This window comes from Vespa mandarinia, chromosome 19, assembly GCF_050613455.1.
Source record: "Vespa mandarinia isolate Hongniang chromosome 19, ASM5061345v1, whole genome shotgun sequence".
Lineage (NCBI taxonomy): Eukaryota > Metazoa > Arthropoda > Insecta > Hymenoptera > Vespidae > Vespa > Vespa mandarinia.
In genome coordinates, this window is record NC_140828.1 from 2,810,228 (window position 1) to 2,837,771 (window position 27,544).

A 27,544-nucleotide genomic window follows, 5' to 3' on the forward strand; every position below is an offset into this window, starting at 1 on the left:
GGAGGGGATCGGATCCGCTCGGCGGGCCGGCCGGCGGCAACAGAGGTGGTCAAGGAAGGAAGGAGGGAAAGAGCAGAGAGTAGAGTAGTGAAGAGAAGGAAAAGGGGAAGGAGGACGAAGCTGTTGGCGAACGGGCCTGAGTAGGTTGGATCGAAGGGGCCACAGCTCTCGACACATTGCTTCGTGACGACGTATCGTCATCGTTTTTCGTTCTCAACAAATTTCTAAGATCGCGATTATAAGTTACAATTCTTTTCGAGAGATACGTTTATGTCAATCTCTCTATCTTTCTCTCTTTCTCTTTTTCTCTCTCTCTCTCTCTCTCTCTCTCTCTCTCTCTCTATCTACCTCTCTCTCTCTCTTTTTCTCCCTCTTATATACGAATGTCGTCACACGTCGCGGTGAAACTCGGGCTGTCGGATCGACTTACGCATCTATATTTATACGGACGCAGGTGAAAACGCGTTAGATAGATAGATAGAGACAGATATAGATAGAAAAAGAGAAAGAGAAAGAAAGAGAGAGAGAGAGAGAGAGAGACACGTAGGAATCGCGGATACGACAGGTTCGTCGTTACGACTCTTGACTCGCGATATACGATTCAAGCGCTCGCTCGCTCGACTCGCAGAGGAATATAACCGACGTGCGTGCCAGTGTGTATCGGTGGGTGTGGGGGCAGGAGCAGGAGGAGGAGGAGGAGGAGGAGAACGGGAGAAAAAGGAGGAAGGGAGGGAGGGAGGGAGTGAGGGAGGGAGAGCGAGAGAGAGAGATACCTGTGGAGAGACGACGGCTGGAAACCCATAGTTGTGTAGTAGCATGCTGCTGCTCCGTGGAAAAGGGAGTGGAATATAAATAATTGAGACTCTCGGAGATTTTCGAATAAAAAAAGAAGACACAAGAGAAGAAAAGAAAAGATACGAAGAATAATAATAAGAAGAGGAATACCACCACCGAGTTCCTTCTCACTCGTTCGAAAGTGCCTTTTCGCGCTTTTTACATTCGGCCCGTGGGAGATTCGCGTGGAGAGAGAGAGAGAGAGAGAGAGAGAGAGAAAGAGAGAGAGAGAGAGAGAGAGAAAGAAAGAGAAAGAGAGAGAGAGACATAGAGAGAGAGAGAGAGAGAGAGAAAACGGGAGAGAGAGAGAGAGAGATAGAGAGAGAAAAGTTTACAGTGGTGGTACTGAGTGTGCCTACGAGTGCGAGAGAGTGAGCTTACGAGTTTGCGGTGTACGGGACTCGTTGAGATGTCGTGGCTGCTCGTACTACGGACTTACGATTGAAGAGAGTTAGGTGAGCGAACGATTTTTAACGCGTTTGCGAGTACGAGAGGAAGAGGATAATATAACGGGAGGATGGCGGACGGTAGGAAGAATCCTTTCTCTCTCTCTCTCTCTCTCTCTCTCTCTCTCTCTCTCTCTCTCTCTCCTTCTCTGTCTTTCTCTGTCTCTATGTATCTATCTATCTATCTCGTTTTTACGAATATCTTTTTCATTTTCATCTTCGTCCAAGATCCCACTTCGACCCACTTCCTTCATCTTATCATCATCGTCGTCTTTGTCGTCATCTTCGTCGTTGTCCGTTTAGTATCTCTTCTCACGGACCAGATTACTTTGGACGATGACGTGCTCGCTGTTGCTGTTGCTGCTTCTGCTGCTGCTGCTGCTGCTGCTGCTGCTGCTGCTGCTGCTGCTGCTACTCCTGCTCCTGCTCCTGTTCCTGCTCCTGCTCCTACTCCTGCCAATCCTCCTCCCTCCGTGTTGATGACTTTACACAACACGTAACAAGCGCGTATCTTCTTCTCTTTCATGTAGAAATGATAACCGATAGATTGTGTGCACGAAGTTTCCTAGATCTCATTATTATCCCTAAAAATGAAAGAAAAAGTTATAAAAAATTTCATTTTTCTTGGGTCAGACATAGAAAAATATACATTGTAAGTTACGTATGAGAAACAAAGTATAAAGTAGAAAGATAAAAGAATTTGAATTGGAGGGGTCAGAGGAAAGGCATTTTGTAGGAGCGCGTGGGAGGTCCTCTTCTCGAAAGTGCCTCTTCTCCTCTAACCACATTTTCCTTTCCATTTGGGTCGAGCTGCTGCTTACCTGAGTACCTTGACTCGGCTAGACTTGTGAGATAGAAAACGATAGGGGAGGATAGGGTGCAGAGAGAGAAAGAGAGAAAAAGAGAGAGAGAGAGAGAGAGAGAGAGAGAGAGAGAAGGAAAGAGAAAAAAAGAGAGAGAAAGAGACCGCTAGATCTTAAGTGACGTTATTATCTCGAGGACGCTTTTTCGCAGGTCGTTCGTTGAAACGACGGTAGGTAGACCAAAGATCAGCAACAACAGCAGCCTCTCTTTTGATGTTGTTGGCATAATGCTGCAACGTGTGGAATGCGAGCGTGACGCCTTTTCCGCGCGAATGCGTTCGCGGATAAATCCATTGTCCTTGAAAAACGAGTCGGCGGCACGTCGTGTGGCTGTGTTGAAGCCGTTCGAAGAAAGGACTTCGAGATATTACTTAATGTCCGTCGTAGGAGCGCTCGCCTCCTCGGCACTCGGAGATCGCAAGAGTCAGCAGACAGCTTGGCTCTGCTCCCACTCCTCTCCTTGTACCACTATATCTTTCTCTTTTTCTTCTCCCCTTCTCTCTCTTCCTGTCTCTCTCTCCCTCTCTCACCCTCGCCAACGCGAGCTCCAAGCATGCTGCTACATTAAATATCCCTTTCTCTCTCCTCCTACGTCATCGTTGGATCTTTCCTCTTCTCTCTTATTCTTCCATACGTGATGGACCATTGTTTTTCAGCTCTTTTTTTCTTCTCGTTTTTTTTTTTGGTTTTTGTTTTTTTTTTCTTCTTTTAGCCTTTTGCGAACGGTCAGTAACAACGACGGACGCCGCCGTCTTAGCGAATTTTGCGTTCCATCGTTCCCCATTCGGATTTATTCAAGTAAATAGAGAAAGAAGCGTCATTTTGCAGTTTTCATAGAAACATTCTGAAAAAGAAATTCCATCGATGAAAAATCACGGCAATCAAGTAAAGATATCGTGTTACGCGTTCGTAACTTGAAAATAAGATATTTCGCAATCTTATGGAAATCTTAACCTTGGCGCGCGCGTACGAGAGAAACAACATTTGAGTTTTTCAACACGTTACAGAGATATTTATTAAAGCGAATGATTCACGTGTATAAGTGGACGGCGCTTCTTGTTAGTCATTCCTAAGCAATTTACGCGGATTCTTACGCGAAACATCTGCGAATGAAAGAAGACGAATTCTGTTTAGCATATAATTCTTCATCTCATTGTTTCTATCGATACCAACACTTTTAACGTTTCAATCATAAAAATGAGGAACGCGCGAAACCGTTTAACTTTTGAAATACGATGTGTTCGTCTTTTCTTTTCTTCTTCTTTTTTCTTTTTTTTTTTTCTTTCTTTAAAAAACCTAAATATACCCTTGCAAGAAAGGAATGGATTTTATCGACTTTCGTAGAAAAGAAAGGAGAAAATAATTATCTAGACCACCTATATCGTTCTCTCTATCTCGTTTAGGACAAGCTTTTATATTACTACGTATGCGATGGACCACTCGGGGACGCCATTTTAAAAGTGGCGGGAAATCAACGAATTCAAACAAAACCAACGATAATCGTAGAACGTTGCAATGATCTTAATTTTCTATATCATTTCCATTCAATTTTCTTATCTTCTCGTCCGTTAATCTTCCACGTATTTTTCTTCAATATATTTCGACGTAACTATTCTTACCCATTGCATGTTATATATAGAAACTTGCGTGAATGTTTCAGGAAAGATAACGTCGGTGGGTGACGTCGTCACGATGCGCATGTTGCTACTGATAAGATTGACGTTAGTGACAGCAGGCGTGCTGCTAACGAATTCAAACGCGAGTCCAAACACGAAGGTACACCTGCAGATCAATTCAAAGACAGGGAAACACATTGGCATCCAGGATCGTGAACAAGTGATTGCTGGTATGGAAGCCAGCCTCCTTTCCCTTTTAGGTTTCTCTAAAAGGCCTAAACCCCAGGGTCCGGTTTATGTGCCGGAATCTCTGCGAAAGCTTTACGTTCGGCAGAATTCCATTGGCGTGGCGGACATCGCAAAACCAGGAATTCACACACGATCGGCGAACACAGTTCGTTCCTTCTTTCATGTCGGTTAGTATCCTTCTTAAGTTCCTTATCGTTGAACATATTTCAGACGAAAAAGACGTTGAAGACATTTCTATGGCTAAAAGATATACCGGTCGAACAAGTGCTTTTTCGACGGTGACTCATTTGCAGCTTTATGAGAGATCCTTTTTTATCGCGTAAAAGTTAAGCGTTGGTGTGCGTGCGTGCATGATGATGTAGTCCAAAAATAGAAAATAGAGCGACGTAAAGGTAAATCGTTATCGTAGATAATTATCATTATCCTTTGTTCCTTTTTTTCCAGAGAGTGAACTGGACGAAAAGTTTCGCCTGCCAAATCGATTTCGTCTCTCGTTTGACCTAAGGAGAATACCATTGGGTGAGAAGTTGCAAGCGGCTGAGTTGAGTCTTTCACGTATTGCGATAACCGAGGAAGATGATTCAAACGGACCAAGGCATGGAAGAGTACTTGTTTACGATATCGTTCGTCCAGGGATAAAGGGACGAAGTATGCCAATACTAAGATTGGTCGATAGCAAGGTGATAGATCTGAGGAAAAATGCCACGGTCAATTTGGATGTCCATCCGGCGGTAGAAAGGTGGATGAAGAATCACAAAAGCAATTACGGTCTTCTCGTTCATGTGATGACTGGCTCGAAGAAATTAGAAAAGCAACATGTTAGACTAAAACGTAGTATCGACGAACAGAACGAGACATGGGTGATCAATCGTCCAATGTTATTCACTTACATGGACGACGGTAGATACAAAATGACTTCTGGCAAGCAGATCTTGGATAGACGTGCCAGACGGGCAGCTTTAAGAAAGAACAGACGAAAGGATGGTCGAGAGAATTGTCGTCGACATCCGCTCTACGTTGACTTCGCCGACGTCGGTTGGAACGATTGGATTGTTGCTCCTCCCGGATACGACGCCTTCTATTGCCACGGAGATTGCCCGTTTCCTTTGGCGGATCATCTGAACTCGACTAATCACGCGATCGTCCAGAACTTGGTCTACTCGACGAAACCAAGCATGGTTCCGAAAGCATGTTGTGTGCCTACGGCCTTGAGCTCGATAAGTATGCTCTATCTTGACGAGGAAAACAAGGTTGTCTTGAAGAATTATCAGGACATGGCAGTCTTGGGTTGTGGGTGTCGTTAGATCTGTATGAACTTCAAAATCAATCCAAATTCTCTCTCTTTTTCGAGAGAACAATTGATCGATGTGCGATATAGACGCTTTTCTTTTAAGATCTTTAATATCGTATTTAAGGAGAAGGCTCATTTCTAACAGACATCTAAAAAAGAATATAAAGAATAAATTGTTAGAAAGAGTGAGAGACTGTTGAGTATAGAGACTCCGTTCTCTATACGGTATATTTTTATAATCCATTCTTTCTAGACGATGAACGATTATGCAAAAGTGTGTGCATGTGGTATGCCTGAGTGTGTATAATCCTTTCGCGTTTATTGCGATTTCGATAAATAAAAAGAATAATTGGAAAAGTTTTTATTAAAAAAAAAAAAAAAAGAAAAAAAGAAAAAAAAAAGAAAAAAAAAAGAAAAAAAATCAAATAACGAAAACTATTATCCCTTGATTATCTTTATGATCTATTGGGAATATAGATCCGTATCGTTCTACAGATCATAATCAAAACTATAGACTACAAAAGAACACACAAGTTAAAGAAGAAGAAAAGTGCATGTGCCTATAAGGACTTTTTTTTTTTTTTAATTTTCTTACACAACATGCCGTCCTATATGTCTTGTTTAATTTCATTCCATCTCTTTTTATCATATTGTCAACGAAAGATAATGGAATATAACGAGCATGTATCACTGTGGAAAGGCAGGAAACGTTGAAAGAGTGACGGCAGAATGAGTTGAGAAACATATTATATATTCGAAGGATAAGTATCGATCTTCTTGATCTTTATGAAAGATCTTCTAGAAAAAGACAATATTATTTTTGTTCTCTCAAGAGTAATACACATACAAAAATAATCCATTAGTTCGATAACACAAATTGATCCTTTCATAGCGAATATGTTAAAAAGTTATGAAAAGTATCAACATAGCAATCAATGATAAATAATAATAATAATAATAATAATAATAATAATAATAATAATAATAATAATAAATAAATAAATAAATAAATAAATAAATAAATAAATAAATAAATAATTTTATATACACGCAAAGCAAACGAAATGACAAATATGTGCCATGATCATGTGTACAACGTATAAAATTCAAAGTAAACTAATAATGAGAATAGAATATTCGTCCACATAGAACCGCGATACGTGCGCATATGCAATTATACTTAAGCGAACAATTAAAGTTTGCTTAAAGCATGTAATGTATAATTATGTAGGCACATATAGAGAATTCCTGCCGCCTCAAATAAATTGTACCTGCCTACCTAAGGATTACTATTTATTATTTTTGCCAAAAGAAAAAAAGAAAAAGAAAAAAAAAAAAAAAAAAAAAAAAAAAAAGAAACGTGTGTATATTTGTACAAACAGAAGGGTGTTAATGATAAGTGTATTTGTAAAATGTATAAAGTATAAGTAAACGATAGTAGGCGACGAAAAAGTACATGTAAACATTGTAAATAATGCATTTGTAAAGTATCATAAACATGTATATTCTATGACATATCCTTATCTGTTATAATATTTTACCCAAATTGTACACAGAATACAGGTGTAAATACAGATTTTTCATCCAATATGGTAATTTATTAGAAAATAGACATTTGCAGAACAAAAAAAAAACCAATTTGCGAAATTAATAATTAACACTTTCATTTTTTATAAGCAAGCGAAGAAAAAAAAAAACAAAAAAGAAAAAAAAAATGACAGCATGTTCGAGAAGGAAGAGGGAACAACGTAACAATTTTTTACTCCGAAGATGTTTAAACAAATGCACTATTGTTTGTTTACTACTAAATTATATTAAAATATTACATATGCATTATACATTGTTTAAAGAAATATCAAAGAATTAAAAGCATTTATTAATCATACCTCTGCATAAAAGAAGGAACTTACGATGATCATTCATCGGAATACATAAGAAAACAGGATTCGATAATTATCCAAATTGTCCATGTGTTTGTTTTGATTTATATTATCGATTTGCATCAATTTGGAATTTAAATTTAATACCTAATGAAATTTCAGATCAAAATTATTTTATATTCATGGAAAGTTAAATGCTATACAAGACACGTGCATTATATAAAGTGTTTAAATAAATGTATAATGTTTATAAATATTAATTATTTAAGATATGAATATAGATGGAAAAACTTATGATTCTTATTCATTGAAATCCAACAGCAAACTGACTCGAGAACTGTCCAAATCATTCATACGCACGTTTTTGTCTACAGTATTAATTATCATCGACTCGGAGTTTCAAATTTGAATCTGATTAAATTTTACATGACAATTACTTTCTATAAAAGTTAATTCATGGATATGTAATGTTCAATTATTTTATATTTTTTATATACAATAAATAGAAATATAATTTGTTCTATAACGCAAAGACTCGACTATACTTCAAAATGAAAAATTGACTCTACTTTTAAAAAATTCAATGACTCAATTTTACTTTAATAAAAATTTACAAGAATTCTATTAATTAACTAACTGTAAAAACTTGACCCTAATCGCAAAGATTCTAATTTTTCACGAATGCAAGTGCGGAATATAGTAGCAAGGAAATGAAACGATCCATCATCTCCATTCAGAATTAAACTACACTACTATGATTATAAATGTCAACGTGGTAAAAAAATAAAAAGAATATTCATAAGATCACAAGCCATTAACGAAGAGTTCGACATGCCGACCTTCTCCAAAAAATGACTTGCAGTCCATAGTTGAGTCACAGTTTGTGGGGGCCTCTTCAACATATAGCCTCTTCTTGCTTCATGCCCTAACCACTTTATTGGAGCATTCTCTACGTGCAACACAAGAAAAATTTACGCATCCACAAATGCCCTGTCGTTTAACGCAACACATCCACAAGAATTTATTTATTTATTTATTTATTTAATTAAAAAAATAATAATAAATAAAGATTCATTGATATTTGATTTGTCCCATAAAGCTATCCTAGCCTTCAGGAATACTCAATAGGCTCAGAGAATCCACCAACCGTACACGTCACATTGCTACACAGGCACAAATGCTCCAACAGTTATAATATTCATTCTAATCGATGAACCTATTACAAACTAAAATTAATTCCTCGCACTTTGAAGATGAAAAGGTATCGGTAAAAAGTGAAGTGATTATAAAAGTTATAATATTTTCATTTTATGTCTACAGATTTTTTATGTATGAATAAAAATATTGTGAATATTATTCTAGAAAATGCAAAGTACAAGTGTTAATATACTTATAATTAATTATCAAAATAATTCAAAATTCTTTGCTAAGTTCAAAAGATATGTCTAATGTTCTCACTTAATGCAATTAGACATGTTCAATAAGATGTCTAATGTTTTCATTTGATGCAAAGTTTTTCAAATTATTTGATACTATGATAATTATATCACCAATGTAAAGCAACAGCAAAAGATGAAAAAATATAGATATGCTGAAAGATTCTGAATTGGTGAATTGATGAAAATTTGTTGAAACTTCACAAATCCTCAGAGACATCTTCTCTCTTCTGAGTGAGAAATATATCCTACATCTTATCCCTACTTAGTTACTTAAAATTAAGTGACATGTTCACTTAGAAAAGGTATATTACTTATCTACCTATCTATATATTTGAAAAGAATAAAACATATATACCAACACATACTCTCCACGATTCTCTCATATACTACCAGAGTACAAAAAATCTACACTAGAGAGTATACTCCAGAGCCCCCTAACACCCTAACTCAACCAGATGTTCTAACTTACATGCTAATATAAGTACATATCTATTGATGTAATTGGCTAATAAGATTAATGATTATTGCATAAATGACTTAAGGAAACATACTAGTACATATTAGAGTATATATACATATTAATAATATACGAGTATTACAAAGTTTTACAAAATGTGATGACTCTACTATGCATAATGATATTAATAATAACTTATTAGATATATAAGATATTTATTTATATAAAAGTTATTGTGAAACGATGTAAAATGCATCATCTAAAACTCACACACAGAAGTAAAATACATTGTGCAATCACCAGCACAATGACAGCTGCCAAGGAAGGAACTTAAAACTAAATCTAGACTAACTGTTTCTTACGTAGAGAAGTAACAACTAAACACATGCATAGATAAGAATGCAGAAAGCATAAGAGAGAAATGGGAATTAGTATAATTAGTATTGAAAATCCTTAGCTAAAAATGATTAACTTATAAACTAGATCTAAGTGGACTATAACTCTACAAGTCTCATTGCTTTTCAGTAATGATATTTATACAAAGATAGATGATAACTAAATATAAGAGATTTCAAAATTCTTAGTAAAGCTATGTTTCAAGTAAAGTAAAACTCATTTTTAAATAAATTTACTGAAATATTTAATGTCATGTAAAAAACTAATGTTTTAATAAAACTAATGTTTAATGAAAGGAATTGTTTATTAAGTAGCTGTTCTAATGAAAGAACTAGATCATGATCATCCACTTAATTGGCAGAATGTATTCTTCGCAGAGATTTCCTTTGATATATCGATATTGATGTATGACCAAGTATGAAGTAATGCGTAAACTATATCACATGTTCTTTCTTTATTGATGAAATCAGATAAACGAATGCCCTATTTCAACACTACTATCATGAATAAAAATGAAGAGAAAAGATACTAATTAATTGCACTGTAAATTATACAACCCGATGAAACAAATATATCAAAATATATCAACCCAATGAAACAAGATGATCTTTATCTGATATATAATAGTAAAAAATTAACATGAGAAAAAACTGCACATATAAGAAACTACTCATAAGTGAAACCAAAAGGTTTTACTTACAGGCACTTTTATTCTCTTAGGACAGAACACATCTATAATTACAACCAGTTACTCATGCCAATATGAATTTTTTATCCTTGGCATGATGGACACTGGAAGAACTTAAAATTTTTGTACTTACTAATTAAGAATTTCTGCGATGTCTTCAAAAAACTTGTCTCTCTCAATGTAGATTGAATGATGTCATGGAGTTGGTTGATCTGTAATTAATAAAATAACACAAAAGCAGATTAATTATTTGTTCCATATCAAAAGAATATTTTCAATTAATGAAAATAATTAACAAAAAGAGGACTTAAATAATAAATGGAAAGTAACGATTAAGAGAAAGAAAAATACTTACATATAATTTTATCCAAACGAAGCTTTATATTCGTTGATAAAGATGTAGATGAAAAATTTTTTAATTCACATAACGCGACGAACGAATTGTTTTAACAAGAATATTACATGAAATTCTTGCGTTGATTTATTAACACGACCGAAGAATTTTCTTCGTTGAACAACACTGAATTTAATTTGCGAATTTATTTCATTTTTAAGACAACCTATTTGGTTAGAGAAACTCGAAATTTTTTCGCATAAACACTGACTCTAAGATCGCATGGCGCACGATGAACAATTAAATTTTTATTTAATAAAAAAAGAAAAAAAAAAGGAAAAAAAAAAAAAGAAAAAAAGAAAAAAAAGATATTTGTCTTTAACTTCAAAAAAAAAAAAAAAAAAAACATGAGAACGTCTTGTCCCGCTTAAACATCTTTTTTATTCCAAGCTGTCAATTTGATAGAAGGGGTAAACTAAAAAGCAAATTAAATTTCGTTAAGTATTTTAAAATGCGTAATAAAAGCGATAATTTCGTCTTGCCTGTTACGCAAACAGATCGTGACTTGTTTCGAATGTAGTATCGTATTAATCTGTAATTCTCCCTTCCACTCGGTCAGCCAAGTGATTTTTGTTTACATACTTGTTAAAGGACGAATTTTCTACCAAGGCCAATGCCTCGTGATTGTTTCTCGTTTCATTCATACGCCGAGTGTTATTTCTCTCTCTCTTTCTATCTCTTTTTCTCTCCTTCTCTCTCTCTTGCTCTTTCTCTCTCTCTCTCTCTCTCTCTCTCACTCTCTTTTTATCCCTCTCCTATCAAATGACGCGTAAAAGAAATAAACTTACTTCTATATAAGACGAAGATGGTCAGCTACGTGTATTAAAAGTATCCTGTCGGCTATGTGTCTATTCGAACGTATAAAAAATCTGAAAAATATACAATCGTCTGGTAGAGTATAATATTTTATCTTATATGTCATATATACGTGTATATATATATATTTAATATAATATAAAAATGAAAGTATGAATATATAATATATTATTAATTGTTTGTTAATTAATATATACATAATTATATTATTCGTATATATGTAGGTGTATGAAAAATAAATATAATACAAAATTCGATAGTTCAAAGCCAATTAACAAACATTTGTTTAATTACTACATCGTTAACAAGTAAGATAATCATGTCTATTACGAAAATAATATTGGAAAATTCAAAAAAGTTATTACCTTGTAACTGTTACAGGGGACAGTCGATTAGTCGATTTCTTTTTTCGCGGATATTTCTTAAATGCGACGAGGTTTCGATTTGCGAATAATATATTTAAGAAAGTGTATTTTAAGGAATCAATTTTAATATTGAAGAACGGTGTTCGTTAGAAAAAAAAAAAATATGCTACTTGTAATTAAGAGGAAGACTTAAACGACATGCAACCTGTTGAGACCGGTAAAATTCAAAATGGCATCTTCACCACCGGCATAAGATTTACTTGGAACCCTTACCTTCCTGCTTTAGGCGCCAAAAATTAATTCACTTCTTTTAGCTATTATTATATAAAATTAAATATAAAAATAAATATTCATTGAACAAACTATATTTTTATATATACGCTAGAATGGTTTATGTTTTATGTTCATGAAAATTATTTCATTGTTTGTTTGATTGTATGCGTAAATAGTTGATGCTCAGATTTTTTGAATATTTTCAAACATAAAGAAATAGATTTCACGATATTCGTATGAAGAAGTTATGGTAACTTACTCAATTATTTTAATAAGCTTTGGCCAAAGATTTTATGGCCAAAATAAGAAAATACATGTTCAATCGTTTATGTCAAAAGATCTGAATTTTTAAAATATTGTTAAATTTTGGAAAAATTTCTAGTTTCTTTTAGATTTTATTAAGTAATAAGATAAACTGACCGAAAGCATCTGTATTCGTAATTTGAGAATTGTAAGTTCAAGGCTTAAATAATTTTCCGGTGCTTTTCTTTTTTGATATTTTTAAGTTTTAATTTTTCTTTATGAATTCATTTATGAGCCATCGCAGTAACAATCTTATTATTAATGCATCCCAACATACAGTTAATGCGGACAGCCAAAAATGGTTTGAAATAAAATCTGCATACATTGTGAATACGAGTACTATTTATTTAATAATTTTATTATATACTTATTTGCATTAAATAATATACAATTATTTTATCATTTTATGAGAAATCACATATTGAAATATACATCATTATATTTTTTTTATATTTATAATTTTTGTTTTAAATAGTTGTTTAAAGTTATTTTCTTTGATTGTTTTAAATAGTAATTTAATGCAATAAGAATATCACGTCATTGAACAAATTATACTTCTATTTATTGTATATAAAAAATATAAAATAATTAAACATTACATATCCATGAATTAACATGTTTTAAATATAAAGTGGTTGTAATATGAAGTTATATATTTCAAGGATAGATAGCGCTGTATCAATTTTCTTCTTTGAACACTACATTAGAAAAACTGCGATTACTATTTTACCGACGTTTATTTTACAATTTATCTTTGGATTTTTTAAGATTGTTGATAAAAATGCTTTCAAGAATGTATCTCATGGTAATGTTGCAGAAATGCATTACCACCCTGAACTGTAACTAAATGAGTAGCGCACTCTATAAGTTTCTAACACTTATGTGAATACAAAACACACGCGTGCTCGCCCGTGCGCATTCATACATATATAAAATTAGAAAATAATTGTGATTATATAAACGATAATAATAATCCTTTATTGTAATCGTGATAAACATATTTACTAAAGCACTTTTATTTCTCGACAGAGTTATATTTTATTTGATAAATAAAATTGTTAAAGGTTTTGCAAAAATTTCTATAGATAATGTTATTTTTTTTTTATTTTTCGAAAAGAACCTTTATCATTGATCACGATAAGCGTAGATTACAGTACTAACGCCATAAAAGTTATTCAAGATCGATCAAACGTATGCTTATTGTATTATCTTCGTTAGAAACTGCACGGAACGAGATAGCAATTAGAAAAATTAGAAAATAAAATTTCGAATAAAATAGAAAGAAAAAAGAAGGAAACCTTGATAATATCCACGCTATTGATTATTACTATTAAAACAAAAATTCGTATATGAGTCGATAATTAATAATTTCTTGAAGAAATTAATTTCGTTTTCGTTCGTTTCGTAAATATTCAATGAAAATTTCGTAAATTGATGATTAACAGAAAATTGTTTAAGGTATTAGGATACTATAGGGTTGCTTCTACACGTAAATACGGATATTAAAAAGAAATATTTATCTGTGCACTCGTAGCGTAAACCTTGTTCGGGAGCACTTGTCCGCTAAGCCTGAACACTTCATCTCAAGGGTCTCTTGTCATTAGCAAATCATAAGGTGCAGCCGATTGTCAAGTAGTAACAATTAATAATTTATCTTTCGTAATGAACACTCCAATGCATATATAAAATTCTTTTAATCCCTTTTGCATCCATGAAGAAAATATTGCACTATAAATCGAAAAACAATGACTTAAAAACAAGAAAGAGAAACATTTCAAAATCCTATTCATCTTCTTTTCTCTCTCAAACATTTTCTCCTTTCCGAGTTAACAATTAATCTATCAACAATATCCTGCAACTTTATCAATGATAGAAGAGATTATTATTTTATTAATACACTGATCGAACTTTCTATCTCTTTTGAAATCTATCTCTATCATGTGTTCTTAGAAAAAATAACACATTATTAGTTTTCTATATCTTGGAATCATTACACGTGTTAGATACGATGATCATTTTTATTATTATTATATAAAGATATATACTTGAATTTTTTTTTCTAGCTACAAGAAAAAAAAGAAAAAAGAAAAAAAAAAAGAAAAAAAAGAAAAAAAAAAAAGAAAAGAAAAAACTTTTTAATAATTTAACAGTATAATATGTCATAAATATATTGTTGAACTCGTTAAAAGAAATTTTGCATGTTAATATCAACAGTAACAATATTTCTGTATCTGTCATATTAAGTGTTTAAATATAATCACCCTATCATTCTTTATTTATCATGACGACAATACATACAAACGATAACAATATTGATTGTTGTAATTGCAAGTAATAGACGTATCGAGTTTGACGAAATAAAGACTTTGGTATTTGGGCCTCCTTCCTGTGTTACGGCTGACGGTAGTCAAACTAATCTATATAGGGTGTTATCAAATAGATAACGTTGCCAGAGTGCCTATCTGGAAGCCATATTTTTGATACAATGTACAGGTGATCGATATATCGCTACATAGTTCTCAGTAAGTGGGAACAACTAAACGGAATTGGTTGCTTAGAAAGCAAAATGATCGGATATGAGTTGTCTGTCGCTGTGATAAAATTTTGTGATGCTTTTTGAAAGAATTATATATCCTTTAATCTGGCACATTATCATTAGACTGAAATTACGTTAAAATTTTAATTACGCCGGGAATATAAAATATTAAATTTTAAACTTTAAATTTAAAATTTTTAAAGAAATTAAAAAATAAGAAGAAAAAAGGAAGAAGATGGCAACTGGATACGACGATTGTTATGATGCTTCCTGGCATCTAATACCACCCGATTATGTCAGCAATGAAGAAGACTATAGGTAAAAAGATATAAATCAAAATATAAGCAAATATAAAAATATAGGTAAAAAGGTATAAATAAAAAAAAATAAATAGATAGACATTCAAACAAAATTTAAACGAATATATATATATATATACATATATATATATATATATATGTATATATATATATAAATCGATTAGTATATCCGATTAAGCGAATAATACCGGAAACGAGTTTAAGGACAGTCACGCACATTGGTTGGATCCTTTGGCGTAGAGTGGTACGCCTTGTTACACGATTGTAACACCTAAGAACTATAAGGGCGAATGTGTTATAACACCTGTTGGTTTCCACCATAAATTTAGTATTAATCGCTAGCGATTATTTCCGTCTCTCTCTCTCTCTCTGCCTGTCTCTTTCTCTCTTTTTAACTAATGGAGTCAACTTATCATTTTAACACGACAAACTTGAAGCTGCTTGATTTTACTTTGAAAAAAAGAAAAAAAAAAAGGTATGGATTCTCTTAAGCACTACTTAAAAAGACGTAAGTAGATCTAAGTTAACAAGCCGTGCTAGGTTCAAGTCACATTTCTTTCTCAGCATGCCGAATACACTTTTTCGAATGAAAAAGGCGTCAAGAATGAAAGAAAGAATTCTTTCGGAGCTTTTCTTCTTTATATGTTTGTCCAAAGGCCTATTTATTTGACCTTTCTTCAATATATATGTATGTGTGTATGTGTGTGTATGCACGCGCGCGTGTGTATGTGTATGTTCGTAGTAAGCAGACCGTACTACGGACAGTATTACTACGTTCATTCATGGATGGTGAGCCGCTCGATCCTTTGTAACGAGTTCATGAATGAACATGTACTACAGCATTTTTCTTAAACTACACCTTAACCCTCCGATATCCGGTTTTTTCATTCCCTCTTATTCTTCAACCAAAAGGCAATTTCTTTTTTTTTCGTTCCAAGAAATTGTTCATTTACTAAGATCGCTTCTACGTACACACACACACACACACACAAATTATCCTTGAAAGTATATAAAAGATTTCATTAGTATGAAAAAATATTGTTTTTATGACAAATTTTTATTTATTTCTAGATCTTTTTTATATAATATATTAGAATTTTTAGATCGAAAATTTACAGTCATTTTATTAAGAAGAAAATTCTAAAAGTTTCGTGAGAACTTTATTTTTTAAATTTCTTATATTAAATTTACAAAGTTTCTTATGGTTATTTATATATCATATTAATGAATCATCATATCATATAATAAAGTTCTTATCATATATCGACTATATTGTATATTTTACTTTAGAATTTTATTTTCCTTAAATTTAAAAACATTTCTTATCCGAACAAAAGTAACACTTATTCTCAAGTACTGTATCTTTTGTAACTAAATCTCTTTTCAATAACTTTATTGCAATATTGTAATGGTAAAAGGTACTTGAACAAGTACTATGCTCAAATAATATTCTATGGTGGTCAACTGGTAGGTGGACACTCGAAACGAAGACACGAAGATACGGAGACACGAAGAATGCTTTTGACAAATTCCGGTGTCGGCTCCAAAACGTGCCGACTTGAATGAAGGTTCATCCATTTACGAGATATTTCTTTCTATTCAGTATTAACATCACAATATCAGTACCTGTCGGTCAAACACCTGAGACTTCCGAGGGCCACTTATTTATTGCTAGTACGTGCTTACGCAAAATTCGTCGAATATTTCGAGTGGCTCTCATTTTCTCTCTCTCTCTCTCTCTATCTCTCTCTCTCTTTCTCTTTAAGTACATATCTTACCTTACAAATTTAGTTTATTCACTTTTAAATAATTAGTTATTTTAACAATACCAGATCTATAGAAACTAAATTAAATTAAAAATGAAATAAAAATTTCGATTTCTTATCACGTAAAATCCATAAAACTTTCTTACAAACCATTACAAATGTATCTGAACTCTTATTTCTTTTTATTTTTTTATTTTTATTTTTTTTTTTTTTTTTTTTTTTTTTTTATAAAACAAAATAATTATCCCAATCCCTAATTCTTCTGAATCTAATCATATACAAACGAATAAGTTTAGAATAAGTATAGAATAAGTTTCTAAAACATTCTAAACTTATTCTAAAACATTTTTTGGATGATGTATAAGAAGGAACGTTAATTAAAACAATTGTTATCTTATATTAAAATAAAACGAAAAGAAAGTAGGAGTCGCATCCTTGCCAGTAAAACAATGACGCGCAGACAAATTGGGTTGCGTGCTCGAAACAAGTTGGCACAGCTATCGCCAAACAGTCGTGGGAGACTGGCAAATGTTCCTCGATTGCTTGAACCTCCAAGTTCTTCATTTTTCTCTTTCTCTCCCTCCCCCCCCTCCTCTCTCTTTCTCTCTCTCTTTACCAACGACTAGGAATGAGGCTCGAAATTTTTCCAGGGTTAACAACAGTAAGAAAGAAGTGGAGAGAAAAGAGCGTGAAGATAATGAAAGAAACAAAAGAAACAAAAGAAACAAAAGAAACAAAAAAAGAAAAAAAAAAAAGAAACAAAAAATAAAAGTGAATCTACTAAACTCGATTCTAACTGAGTTAGACGGTCAACTACTACAGTAACGAAATTTCTTTCGTGACTCATGGAAGTAAGAATTTTCTTTCTTTTTTTTTATATTTTATCCATATTATATATATATGTGTGTGTGTGTGTGTGTGTGTTTTCTTTTTCTATATATCAAGAAGAGAATTTTAGAAGGAAGTCCAAAGAACGATTAGACTCAGAGCCTTAGGAAGCTTTTTGACTTCTCTGAAAATTCGACAAAAGATCCTATGAATGGACCGGAAATTCGCTTGATCCTCTCCCATTTGACCTGTTCCTTTTTCTCTTTCTCTTCCTAAATCGTATAACTTTGAAGATCCGTTTTCTCGTTTTCATGTTAACTTTACGATAAAATACATGCACACATATATTTTTATTTTTTCTCCTCTCATTCGATAAAATCTTACAGCAAATATCGACTTCCCTACGCTAGAAAGAAAGAACTACGCTATTAACCTACTTTTACGTATCGATAGACCTCGATCTAATAAAACGACAGGTACAAATGAATGTGTGTATGTGTGTGTAATAGAGAGAGAGAAAGAGAGAGAGAGAGTGAGAGAGAGAGGGAGAAAGAGAGAGGAAAAGATAATATAAGGTGAACAAAGAGAAGAAGGAGAGAGAAAAGAGAGAATGAAAAAGGAAGAAGAAAAAGTACGAAATGACACGGTAAAAGCACCACTAATGTTCTTCCGCATTAACACTCGAGCTAAAGTATACTTCTCTGTGAAAAAAGGTCTCTGATCGATGAAGCCAGCCGATTGGTTGGCTAGCTTCGAGCTTAGGTCCTGAAAAGCATCGACCTACCCTTGCGGGGATCGACGTTTCTATTGGCTACTACATTGCTCCACCCCCTTTTACTAAGTTACCCTGGTAACATCACTGGTACTGAGGTTAAAATTATACATGATTTTCTCGATTTTTCTTTTCAATTTTTCTATTCAATTAAATGATTTCAAATAATTAAATCAAACCAAATTAAAATGAACAAAATTGTGATCTGAAAAATCTTGATATTCTTTTATTTTTTATTCTTTTTTTTTTTTTATTTCTCTTTTTTAATTTGTATCTCAAGAGAATAATGATCAAATGTGAACTTGAAAATCTGTCGATTATTTAGAATAAATTTGTTCGTAAAAAGAAATAATGGAAAAATGATAGATGCTGATGTTGTATTAGGTCAATTTCCATAAGGGGTGGAAGCAATGGATTCGTTGGCTAAGCGAAACGAGGGGATGAGTATATAAAATCTCCGCCCCTTTTCGTAGAACCGCCCCTAGCTTCGAGGGTGCTTCAGTGAACGAAACGGAACGGAGGTAGGGACACTAGCGGTCAAGTGTTCGTCGAGTACACTCAAAAACGACAAGAAGAGTCCTTCACCTTTTGCGAAAAGGGACTCGAGAGACGAGCTACTTAAAAGTAGGCCGAGACACTTCGTCAGTGAACACGTGAAAACTTGCGAACCGTTCGGATCGGCTTCGTATTTATTTGTGTACGTGAGTGCGTGTGTGCGCGCGCTCGCGCGTGTGTGTATGTGTGTACATTTGTGTATGTGATTTTTTAATTTTTTTCTTTATATTTTCTTTATGTTTCAAATTTCGTGATAAACTGATGTAACAATTTAGAAGAAGAAAAAAACAAAAAAAAAAAGAAGGATGAGGAATTGTGAAGTATTATATCGATTCAAAGTTGTGGGATCAAGGTGTGTTTCATTAAGAAACTATAAAAAGAGTGTTCAAGATTAAATTGTTTTTTTTAAGAAAAAGATATGAAACAAATTTTAGAAAGATAAAAATATTAAAAGATAGAGAGAGAGAGAGAGAAAGAGAGGGAGAGAGAGCGAAAGAGATAAAAAAAGATAAAAAAAAATACAAAAGAATCAGAATTTTTAATAGAAGAAAAGTAATCCGTTTAACATGTTCCAACGTTAACAAAAATAGGAAAAGTACGTAAAAACAGACAGTTCTTTAGGAATTTTACAGAAATTAGAAAACAGAGAGAGAAAGAGAGAAAGAGAGAGAAAGAGGGGGGAAGGGAGAGAGAAAGAGGATTTGAATGGAAGAACAGTGATTAGAGATGTTTTAACAACATTAAAGACTCTTGCAAGTCTTAATTGAACTTTCACAATGGCGGACAAGAATAAAATTCTGCCCTGGCCACTTCTACCCTATCCAGCCAGTCTTTTGAATCATGTTTGGTACAGTCAACTCGCATTAAATACTAGGTAATTAATCGATTAAAATTAGCATGTTCTCGTTTACCTCTTTCATTGATTAATTTCTTTTTTCTCATCTTTAATTATTTTTAAGATATTCTTAACGTTGCACGTAAAATATAATCTTTACATAATCGATTAAATATCTTGATAGGCCCACGAATTCTTACACGTGTCTTCGGCAAAGTTCTCATATCGTTTATTTTTTTATCAGATCAAGTATCCGTTTTGTTATCGATACGAAAACGTAACGTAGCTCGATCTTTCGATCTTAACTTAGATCTGATTGAAATCATGGATCAATATAAATTTATTTCATTTATTCTAAAAAAAAATCTTTCGATATGTTACGAATCATTGAAATAAGATCAATGTCATTCAAATGTGTTTCAATTTTCTTTTTTTTCTTTTTTATCACAAAACACGTCTATTTAAAAATTAAATAAAAATTAAATTAAACGAGTTATATTGTGGCAAATATATGAATATATATATAAAAAAAAAAAAAAAAAAGAAAAAAAAAATACATGTGCAAACGAATGTGGCTAATATAAAAGAGAGATTTGAATGCTGGATAGCAAGATAATTCTATCAAGATAAACGAACGAATGAAGAGAATTAGAGTTTACCGTAGAAAAATATGTTCTAAAAACATTTCTTATTTTACAAAAGCGATACTACCAAACGTGTCATGATAATAGGTAGTTTGGCTTAAGGAAGAAACGGGAAATATATTTTCTAACAATAAGCTAAAAGTAGCAGGTATTTTTGCGACTGCTCTTCTTTTTAATCGGATTTTAAAAGAAGCTGAGCCTGTGTGGCTTCTTGACGAATCGTCACGTGGCATTGAAAACTCATAAGACAATTTTTCAGAGATTGGATTGGATCAACTTTTTGGGGAATACCCTTCTTAATCTTTTTTTAAAAGTAAATAAGAGTCAGCTTAAAAGATTATCTTTTATTTTTTTTAATCTTTTATTATTATTATTATTATTATTATTATTATTATTATTATTATTATTATTTTTATTTTCAATTTCTTTTCTCCCGTTGAAATGAGTATCTGTATTAAACTATAGCTACATCACTTGATATATGTTTATAATTATAATCATATCGAATATATCCTTCACATTTTTGTTTTAGAATATTAGAAAGTATGAAAATGCCAGCTAGAACGTCAGGTTTTCACATAAGTGATATATTAGAACTAAATGATGCTAAACCATCTCAAGAAGAGAATGAAGTTCAAGGTAATAAGAAAATTTTATAATTTTCTTAATGTCCATTTCTTAATGTCTTTAAAAAATATCTACGATCTACAACAAATATAAAATATTGTAGAAGTATTAATTATTGATTATATATATATATATATATATATATATATATATATATTTAGTTCTACAAAATGCAAAATACTAACATATTTTGCAAATATCTATCCAATCCTACAAAATGATCTACATGATCTACAATAAATATATCAAATACATTATAGGAAGTACAACTGTTCTACCGACGGCGAATGACGTTCCATCAGCCTATCAACAATTTTTAGAACACACGACAGCAGCCATGTTACAACCTGCAATGCATGCGAATCTTAACAGGGGTAGTTTGCCACCACCACCCCCAGCATTACTTGGCTGGCCAAGTGGACCTACAGCTTTACCAACGACACTACCACAACCTTTAGAAGAAGTAAACAGTAAGAAAGCTATATGAACGAGTTAGTAAGAATTAGTTAGAAAAATGTTGATTTCCATTCGACATCGTTTCGCAAGGGTAGCTACATAGCTAGCTAGCTATCCCTGCTACCTAATAAATAGGGGTGCCGAATATTCGCAGGCGGGATGCGAATCGTATTTATTTAGAAGCCTACAATTGGTCCGCTCCAGCTAAGCAGGATCTAATGGTCCTATAAAAGGTGCTTGTGGCTGCTGTACCACGATTGGCGAGCAAACCAGGACAGATGTCTTTTCGGAGGACAGATGCGTTCACGAGCCCTCGATGAATCCAAATTGTCACGCCCAGAATGTACTACGTTGCCCTATCCCTTTGCCCTTCGTGTGATTTTTTCTTTCTTTCTCTCTTTCCTTTTTTCTTTCTCCCAATCTATCTATCTTCTTGTACTCTCTTCAGGGATATAACTTAGCGTACTTTACACGACCGAAAAATTAGACCGTTGAAAATGTTAGGGATCCTTTTCTATGATAGTGAATCTCATCGATCATCTTGCTAAAAAAAGAAATTGATTTCAATTGCAATAACATTAGAATGACGAGAAGAAGTTTTTTTTTTAATATTTCTTATTACCTTTGATACTATCAACGATCCTTTCTTATTACTGTCAATCACATTTTGCTAAAAAAAAAAAGGAAAAGAAAAAAAAACAAAATCTAAATTAATTTCAATAGCATAAAAATGCAAGAAAAATTTTTTGATAATATTTCTTTTTTTTTCTTACCGTGTTAATTATCAGAAAGATATCAGGTATTGTTTTCTATTATTCCATTATATCTTATCACATTCTGTTGAAATGAAAAATCTAATTAAATTCTAATAATACTAGAAAATAAGAGGATTTTCCAAGAAACATTTTAATGAGAAATCTTAAGTGTGAGATAGTTTAATTGAAATCACAGAGAACATAGTATTAGAAATAGAAACTAATCTCCCATGAAAATGATATGGTTAATCCCATAGGGGATGTTTCAGAGTGTTTCGGCATTAAATAGGCTTTATATTACTTCGCACCCTCTCCCTACGAAAAGGAAACGTTCCACAAAAGCATATTGTACGATTGCGAAAGCCACGATACTTTGGTCTACATTGAATTAGCGAGTTTTACGGTCACCCTATCGGAAGCCTATCACTCTCACGACACAAACCATAAAACAAATAGTAACGATTCTCACCCAACAACAAAAATTCATCTCGTTGAATTTTCCTAAAGATTTTTTTTAATAAAAAGTAACTTATGTGAACACATAAGTTACAAAAAAAAAATGAGTTCACTCTAGTCTCGTAAAACGTTTGAAGAAAAAAAAATCAATGCCCTTCTGCATCTGCTGCCAATCATCGTTAAGAGCTTTCGTGCCAACTTGAAATGCAGCTGCACTCTTTTACACCTTTCATTATCGAGTCCAGCATGATGTAAGCATCCAAAAAGATATTTTCTAAATATCTACTAACTAAATTTATCTTTATTTATATATATAATAATGTAATATTTTTTACAAAAAAAAAAAAAAAAAAAAAAAAAAAAAAAAAAAAATAATTATACTGAAATTATGATCAATTTTTGAATGAAAGAGTTAGGACTGCGAGCAGACTTTTTAATATACACATCGAAATTAAATTTTAAAAAACGCAGATCATAACAGTAAAAATTTCATGATAATCGTCGAATCTCTTCAAAGAAGCATGTGAAGGAACATCGCGTGTTGTATTGTGCTTACAGTTCTCCAACAGCCAGACTCGACGAGTCCAGCAATCTCAGAGCTATCCTTCCCGTCGCAACAAGAGAACAGTCACGAGTCTAAGGACGAAGAGTCACAGGATTTCGAGGAGGAACATCCAAACGGTGAAACACAAAGTCACGAGGCTGAACATAAAAAGAGGAAACGACGAGTATTATTTTCTAAAGCTCAAACTTATGAGCTTGAGAGAAGATTTCGTCAACAGAGATATCTCAGTGCACCGGAAAGAGAACACCTAGCATCGATTATTCGATTGACCCCAACGCAAGTTAAGATTTGGTTTCAAAATCATAGGTATAAGACGAAACGTGCGGCAACTGAAAGAGTCGAAGCTGGTGGAAGTGGTTGTTCACCAAGAAGAGTAGCAGTTCCAGTGTTAGTAAGAGATGGTAAACCATGTCAATCAAAACTGATGGAACCAACAACTTATCCCGGGAATGGTCAAGTGCCTATGGCTCCTTACATGCAAAAACCATACTGGTGGTAAGACTTAATTGATTAACAAATATGTGAGGTCGCATTAGGACGGCCTTGAACACCTATATAAACCTCGTCAGATCTAGTCAGGATTAAGGCGTTATCAATGAAGAATAGAAAAAGTGATGTTTTAAGAGATCCTGACTGAAAATCAATGAACAAGGGATTCATTTGTTACCTTCATTAAAAAACCAAAGAGAATTTATTTGGGACGATTTAAATAATTAAATGCTCGTCTCGTATTAAAAGAATTCCTGACGAGAATGTGATCTTAATAGTGCGAATGGAATGAAATAATACAAAAAAGAAATAAAATAAATAAAATAAAATAAAATAAAATAATAAAAATAAAAATAAAAATAAATAATCATGTAAATTCGATCTCGTATAGATGAATGTGTAATGACTCTTATTATCTTCGTATAGGACGTAGTGTGATACGTACGAATGAAAGTCCAACTTTACGTACTTTAATTTGTCTTGTTCTTTTTTTTTTCCTTTTTATTAACAAATCGTCTAAACGAAAATTAGAAAAAGAACAATATGAGAATGATATATCAATCTAATTCAATTTCTATGATAGAAATCTCTTCGAAAGATTGATATCTTTGTGATCCATCGTATCTACGATTTTTAATTGTTAATGTGTAAAAAGAAGGATTGCACAAGTTCGTCCTTCAATAGTCTATTAGACAATTATTTCAGTAGATTGTGTATATATGTACATTCTGTATAATACATGGTATAAACTAATATATATACATATACATATATATATATATATATATATATATATATATATATATATATATACATATACATATAAGTATATATGAGAAACATATTTAATAAATTCTAATCCCAAGAAAATACATCTAATATTATTCTTATCACTAATTCAATGGCCGACGGTTTATTAGACGACTATCTATCGAGCCCTTTAAAGGGCTACTGTGCGCTTCTTTTCTACTGCTCCTTTCCTTTCCCTCTTTCGATGCACGTCGGAAGCCAACGTAGCTTGAGTGACAAGCTTCCGGTTTCCGTTTCCCTGCAGCCATCTTGTTACCGGTTTAGATTTCCTGAAAGCACCCTATCGTGCTTTGCTAAGGGTCACTAGCCTTTTAAGACGGTCTCTCATATACAACGAAATATACCTATAGATCATTTATTTAAATCGAGATTTTATTTTGAAATCGTGCAATTTTTTTTTTCTTTTCTTTAGATAAATTTTTATTAAAATCTTCACAGTAACAGTCTATATAAAGATATATATTTTTTTTTTGTATGTTTCAAATCATCTAATTTTCTTTATATCGAATAGAAAAATTTATATACATACACACTCACACAGAGAATAATATTTCTAGATAGATATTTCTTTTTTGATATTTTTTAAATCTCACCTAATTTCCTTGATTTTTATTAGAAAAATTCTAATATAAATTTGAACAGTAACAATAACAGTATCGGTGTTTGTTTTTTTATATTGTCATTATATTTTTTATTTTGATTAGAAAAATTCTAATCAAACATTACTCTACATCACAATATTAATCTACATAGAGAGAGAGAGAGAAGTATTTTTCCTATTTTTTGAAAAAAATTTATTGCATTGAGAACACTAAAAACTTTCCAGATTTCCTATAAAAGGGATTAAAGATGAGCCCCTTTAACATTTACTATCTCTTCTCGTTATCCGAAATATATAACGAGAGAGATGACGTAGCGAAGTAAATGGAGTGGACAGCGGCCAGCATATGCTTTGTGGCGATCCTTGAAAGAGAGAGAGAGAGAGAGAGAGAGAGAGAGAGAGAGAGAGAGAGAGAGAGAGAGAGAGAGAAGTAATGTACAAAACGAAAGCACCCCCGAGCAAAGAAGAATATGTGATGTCGAGGCCTGCGAAATGCCACTGTGCATTCAACCGAAAGCATGAGATAACATTCAACCAGCTACACTAGGTCGTACCATGATTTATATGACCGCCTGTAATCTATAGATTTGGACATAGTCCACTGACCTTTAGGTACCATCCCCACCCTTCACTATGAAGACATTTTTATAACGAAGAAAATCACTTGCTACCTTCAAAATCTTTCTACAAATTCATACTAAACTCAAAGAGAAAAATATTCACCATTAAAAATAGAAAATTTCCATGGGTCAGTATATGTATATACACAAATATATTGTAAGGCAATCGATAGAAGAAAATAAATTGATAGTTTGTCGAGCAACGGGACGTCCCCTAATATTTCCGAATCTAATCGAGGGGGTGTGTTAGCTGTTACTACTCTTCGTGAAGCAAGAAAAAAAAAGGCTAAAAAGAGATAGAAAGAAAGGCTGATAAAAGAGAAAAAAACGAAAAAACTTTAACAATACCGTTGTAGAGAAGTGGATGGGGGTTGAAAGGGCAAGACTGTGTTCCGGACTGCTTTATTGCCTGATTTCCGTGGGGTGGACCTTACGTATAAAATGTAAGAGACCTTCTTTTTTATCTTTCTTTCTTTCTCTCTCTCTCTCTTCGATTCTACAAATGACATGATCAGTGACATTATTCTTCACATAAAATGTAACAAATATAATAAAAAAGAGAAAAGCAGAACCCTTTCAACAACCCTTTCGCTGATAATCTTAAAGATCTTGAAGGTCGTGCGACTACTACATTTCATGGTAAACAATCGCAATGTACAATCTACCGGATATGACCTTCCTTTTTTACATATTTTTTCAAGCCAATCAAATGGCACGTGTCTATGTCACTTTGGAGGATACTGACACACGCGACCGGAAAGAGCATCCTAATTGCTATCGATTTTATTTTTGATAAGTATTTTTTAAGAACTCGCTATTCTACTTGTTAGAGTGAGAGAAAGACAGAGAATTCTTTAACGATTTTTCGGCATGCCAATTCTCTATACATATATATGCATATACACGCATATACACATACATATAAAATCTTCTCTTTCTTTTCAAAGTACAATAAACGAACAGACATACAGAAAGTTTAGACGATTGAAAAACTTTTGCGAAGTTCTACCTAAACCCTTGACACTTTTTCTACTTTTTCGTTAGGAAAATCGAATGTTTGGATATATTCAATTGAATCTATCGAGAGATATTAGAATTGTAGAAATGAAGAAAATAAAAGGGATTCGTAAAGTATAAAATCGAAGATCTAATAGTAAATTATAAAAAATCTTCTTCTTCTTCTTCTTCTTCTTCTTCTTCTCAAGATATGAAGCTAAGTGCAACGAGATATTGGATGTTTGCCAGAAGGAATTGTATTGGTCGAGATTATAAGTCTTTGAGGGTAGAAAAAGCACAGAGAGTAGATTAATCAAAGGAGAAATTCCGGGCGACGAGCAACCACCGACAAAGCATATTCCCCGCTAAGAATGGATCGTTTCCGGTTCCGTTCTCTTTATGGTACATTGCGGCTCAGCGATGTATTAAGATTACTTAATCAATAAAATCCCGAAGAAGAACGAAAAACTAAATCGTTTTTCACTTATTATACCTTGCAGTAGATTTTCTTCGAGATTTTTTACATTCGAGAATTTTTTATTATTCATGTTAACGTTTAACAAATTTGTAGAATTTTCACATATTTTTATATATTTTTATATA

General features: G+C 32.8%; 2 protein-coding genes across 5 annotated transcripts; both read left to right on the forward strand.

The window, feature by feature from the left end:
- Positions 1 to 811: 811 nt before the first annotated feature.
- On the forward strand, positions 812 to 7,620 carry LOC118449385 (protein decapentaplegic). 3 transcript variants are annotated; one of them, XM_035883874.2, is made up of 3 exons: positions 812 to 1,361; positions 3,804 to 4,175; positions 4,453 to 7,620. In XM_035883874.2, exons 1-3 carry the CDS (start codon positions 1,352 to 1,354, stop codon positions 5,310 to 5,312), a joined length of 1,242 nt encoding a protein of 413 aa, XP_035739767.1. In that variant the 5' UTR covers positions 812 to 1,351; the 3' UTR covers positions 5,313 to 7,620. The 3 variants fall into 3 exon arrangements, with proteins under 3 accessions (XP_035739767.1, XP_035739768.1, XP_085518764.1); XM_035883875.2 differs by having other exon boundaries at positions 816 to 1,289; positions 4,453 to 7,618; XM_085662638.1 differs by lacking the exon at positions 812 to 1,361 and adding an exon at positions 2,858 to 2,941.
- A 7,211-nt stretch (positions 7,621 to 14,831) lies between these two features.
- Positions 14,832 to 24,282, forward strand: LOC118449343 (uncharacterized). Of its 2 annotated transcripts, none has more exons than XM_035883795.2 (4): positions 14,832 to 15,164; positions 21,099 to 21,205; positions 21,454 to 21,663; positions 23,419 to 24,282. In XM_035883795.2, exons 1-4 carry the CDS (start codon positions 15,082 to 15,084, stop codon positions 23,922 to 23,924), a joined length of 906 nt encoding a protein of 301 aa, XP_035739688.1. In that variant the 5' UTR covers positions 14,832 to 15,081; the 3' UTR covers positions 23,925 to 24,282. The 2 variants fall into 2 exon arrangements, with proteins under 2 accessions (XP_035739688.1, XP_035739687.1); XM_035883794.2 differs by lacking the exon at positions 14,832 to 15,164 and adding an exon at positions 19,576 to 19,961.
- Positions 24,283 to 27,544: the final 3,262 nt, after the last annotated feature.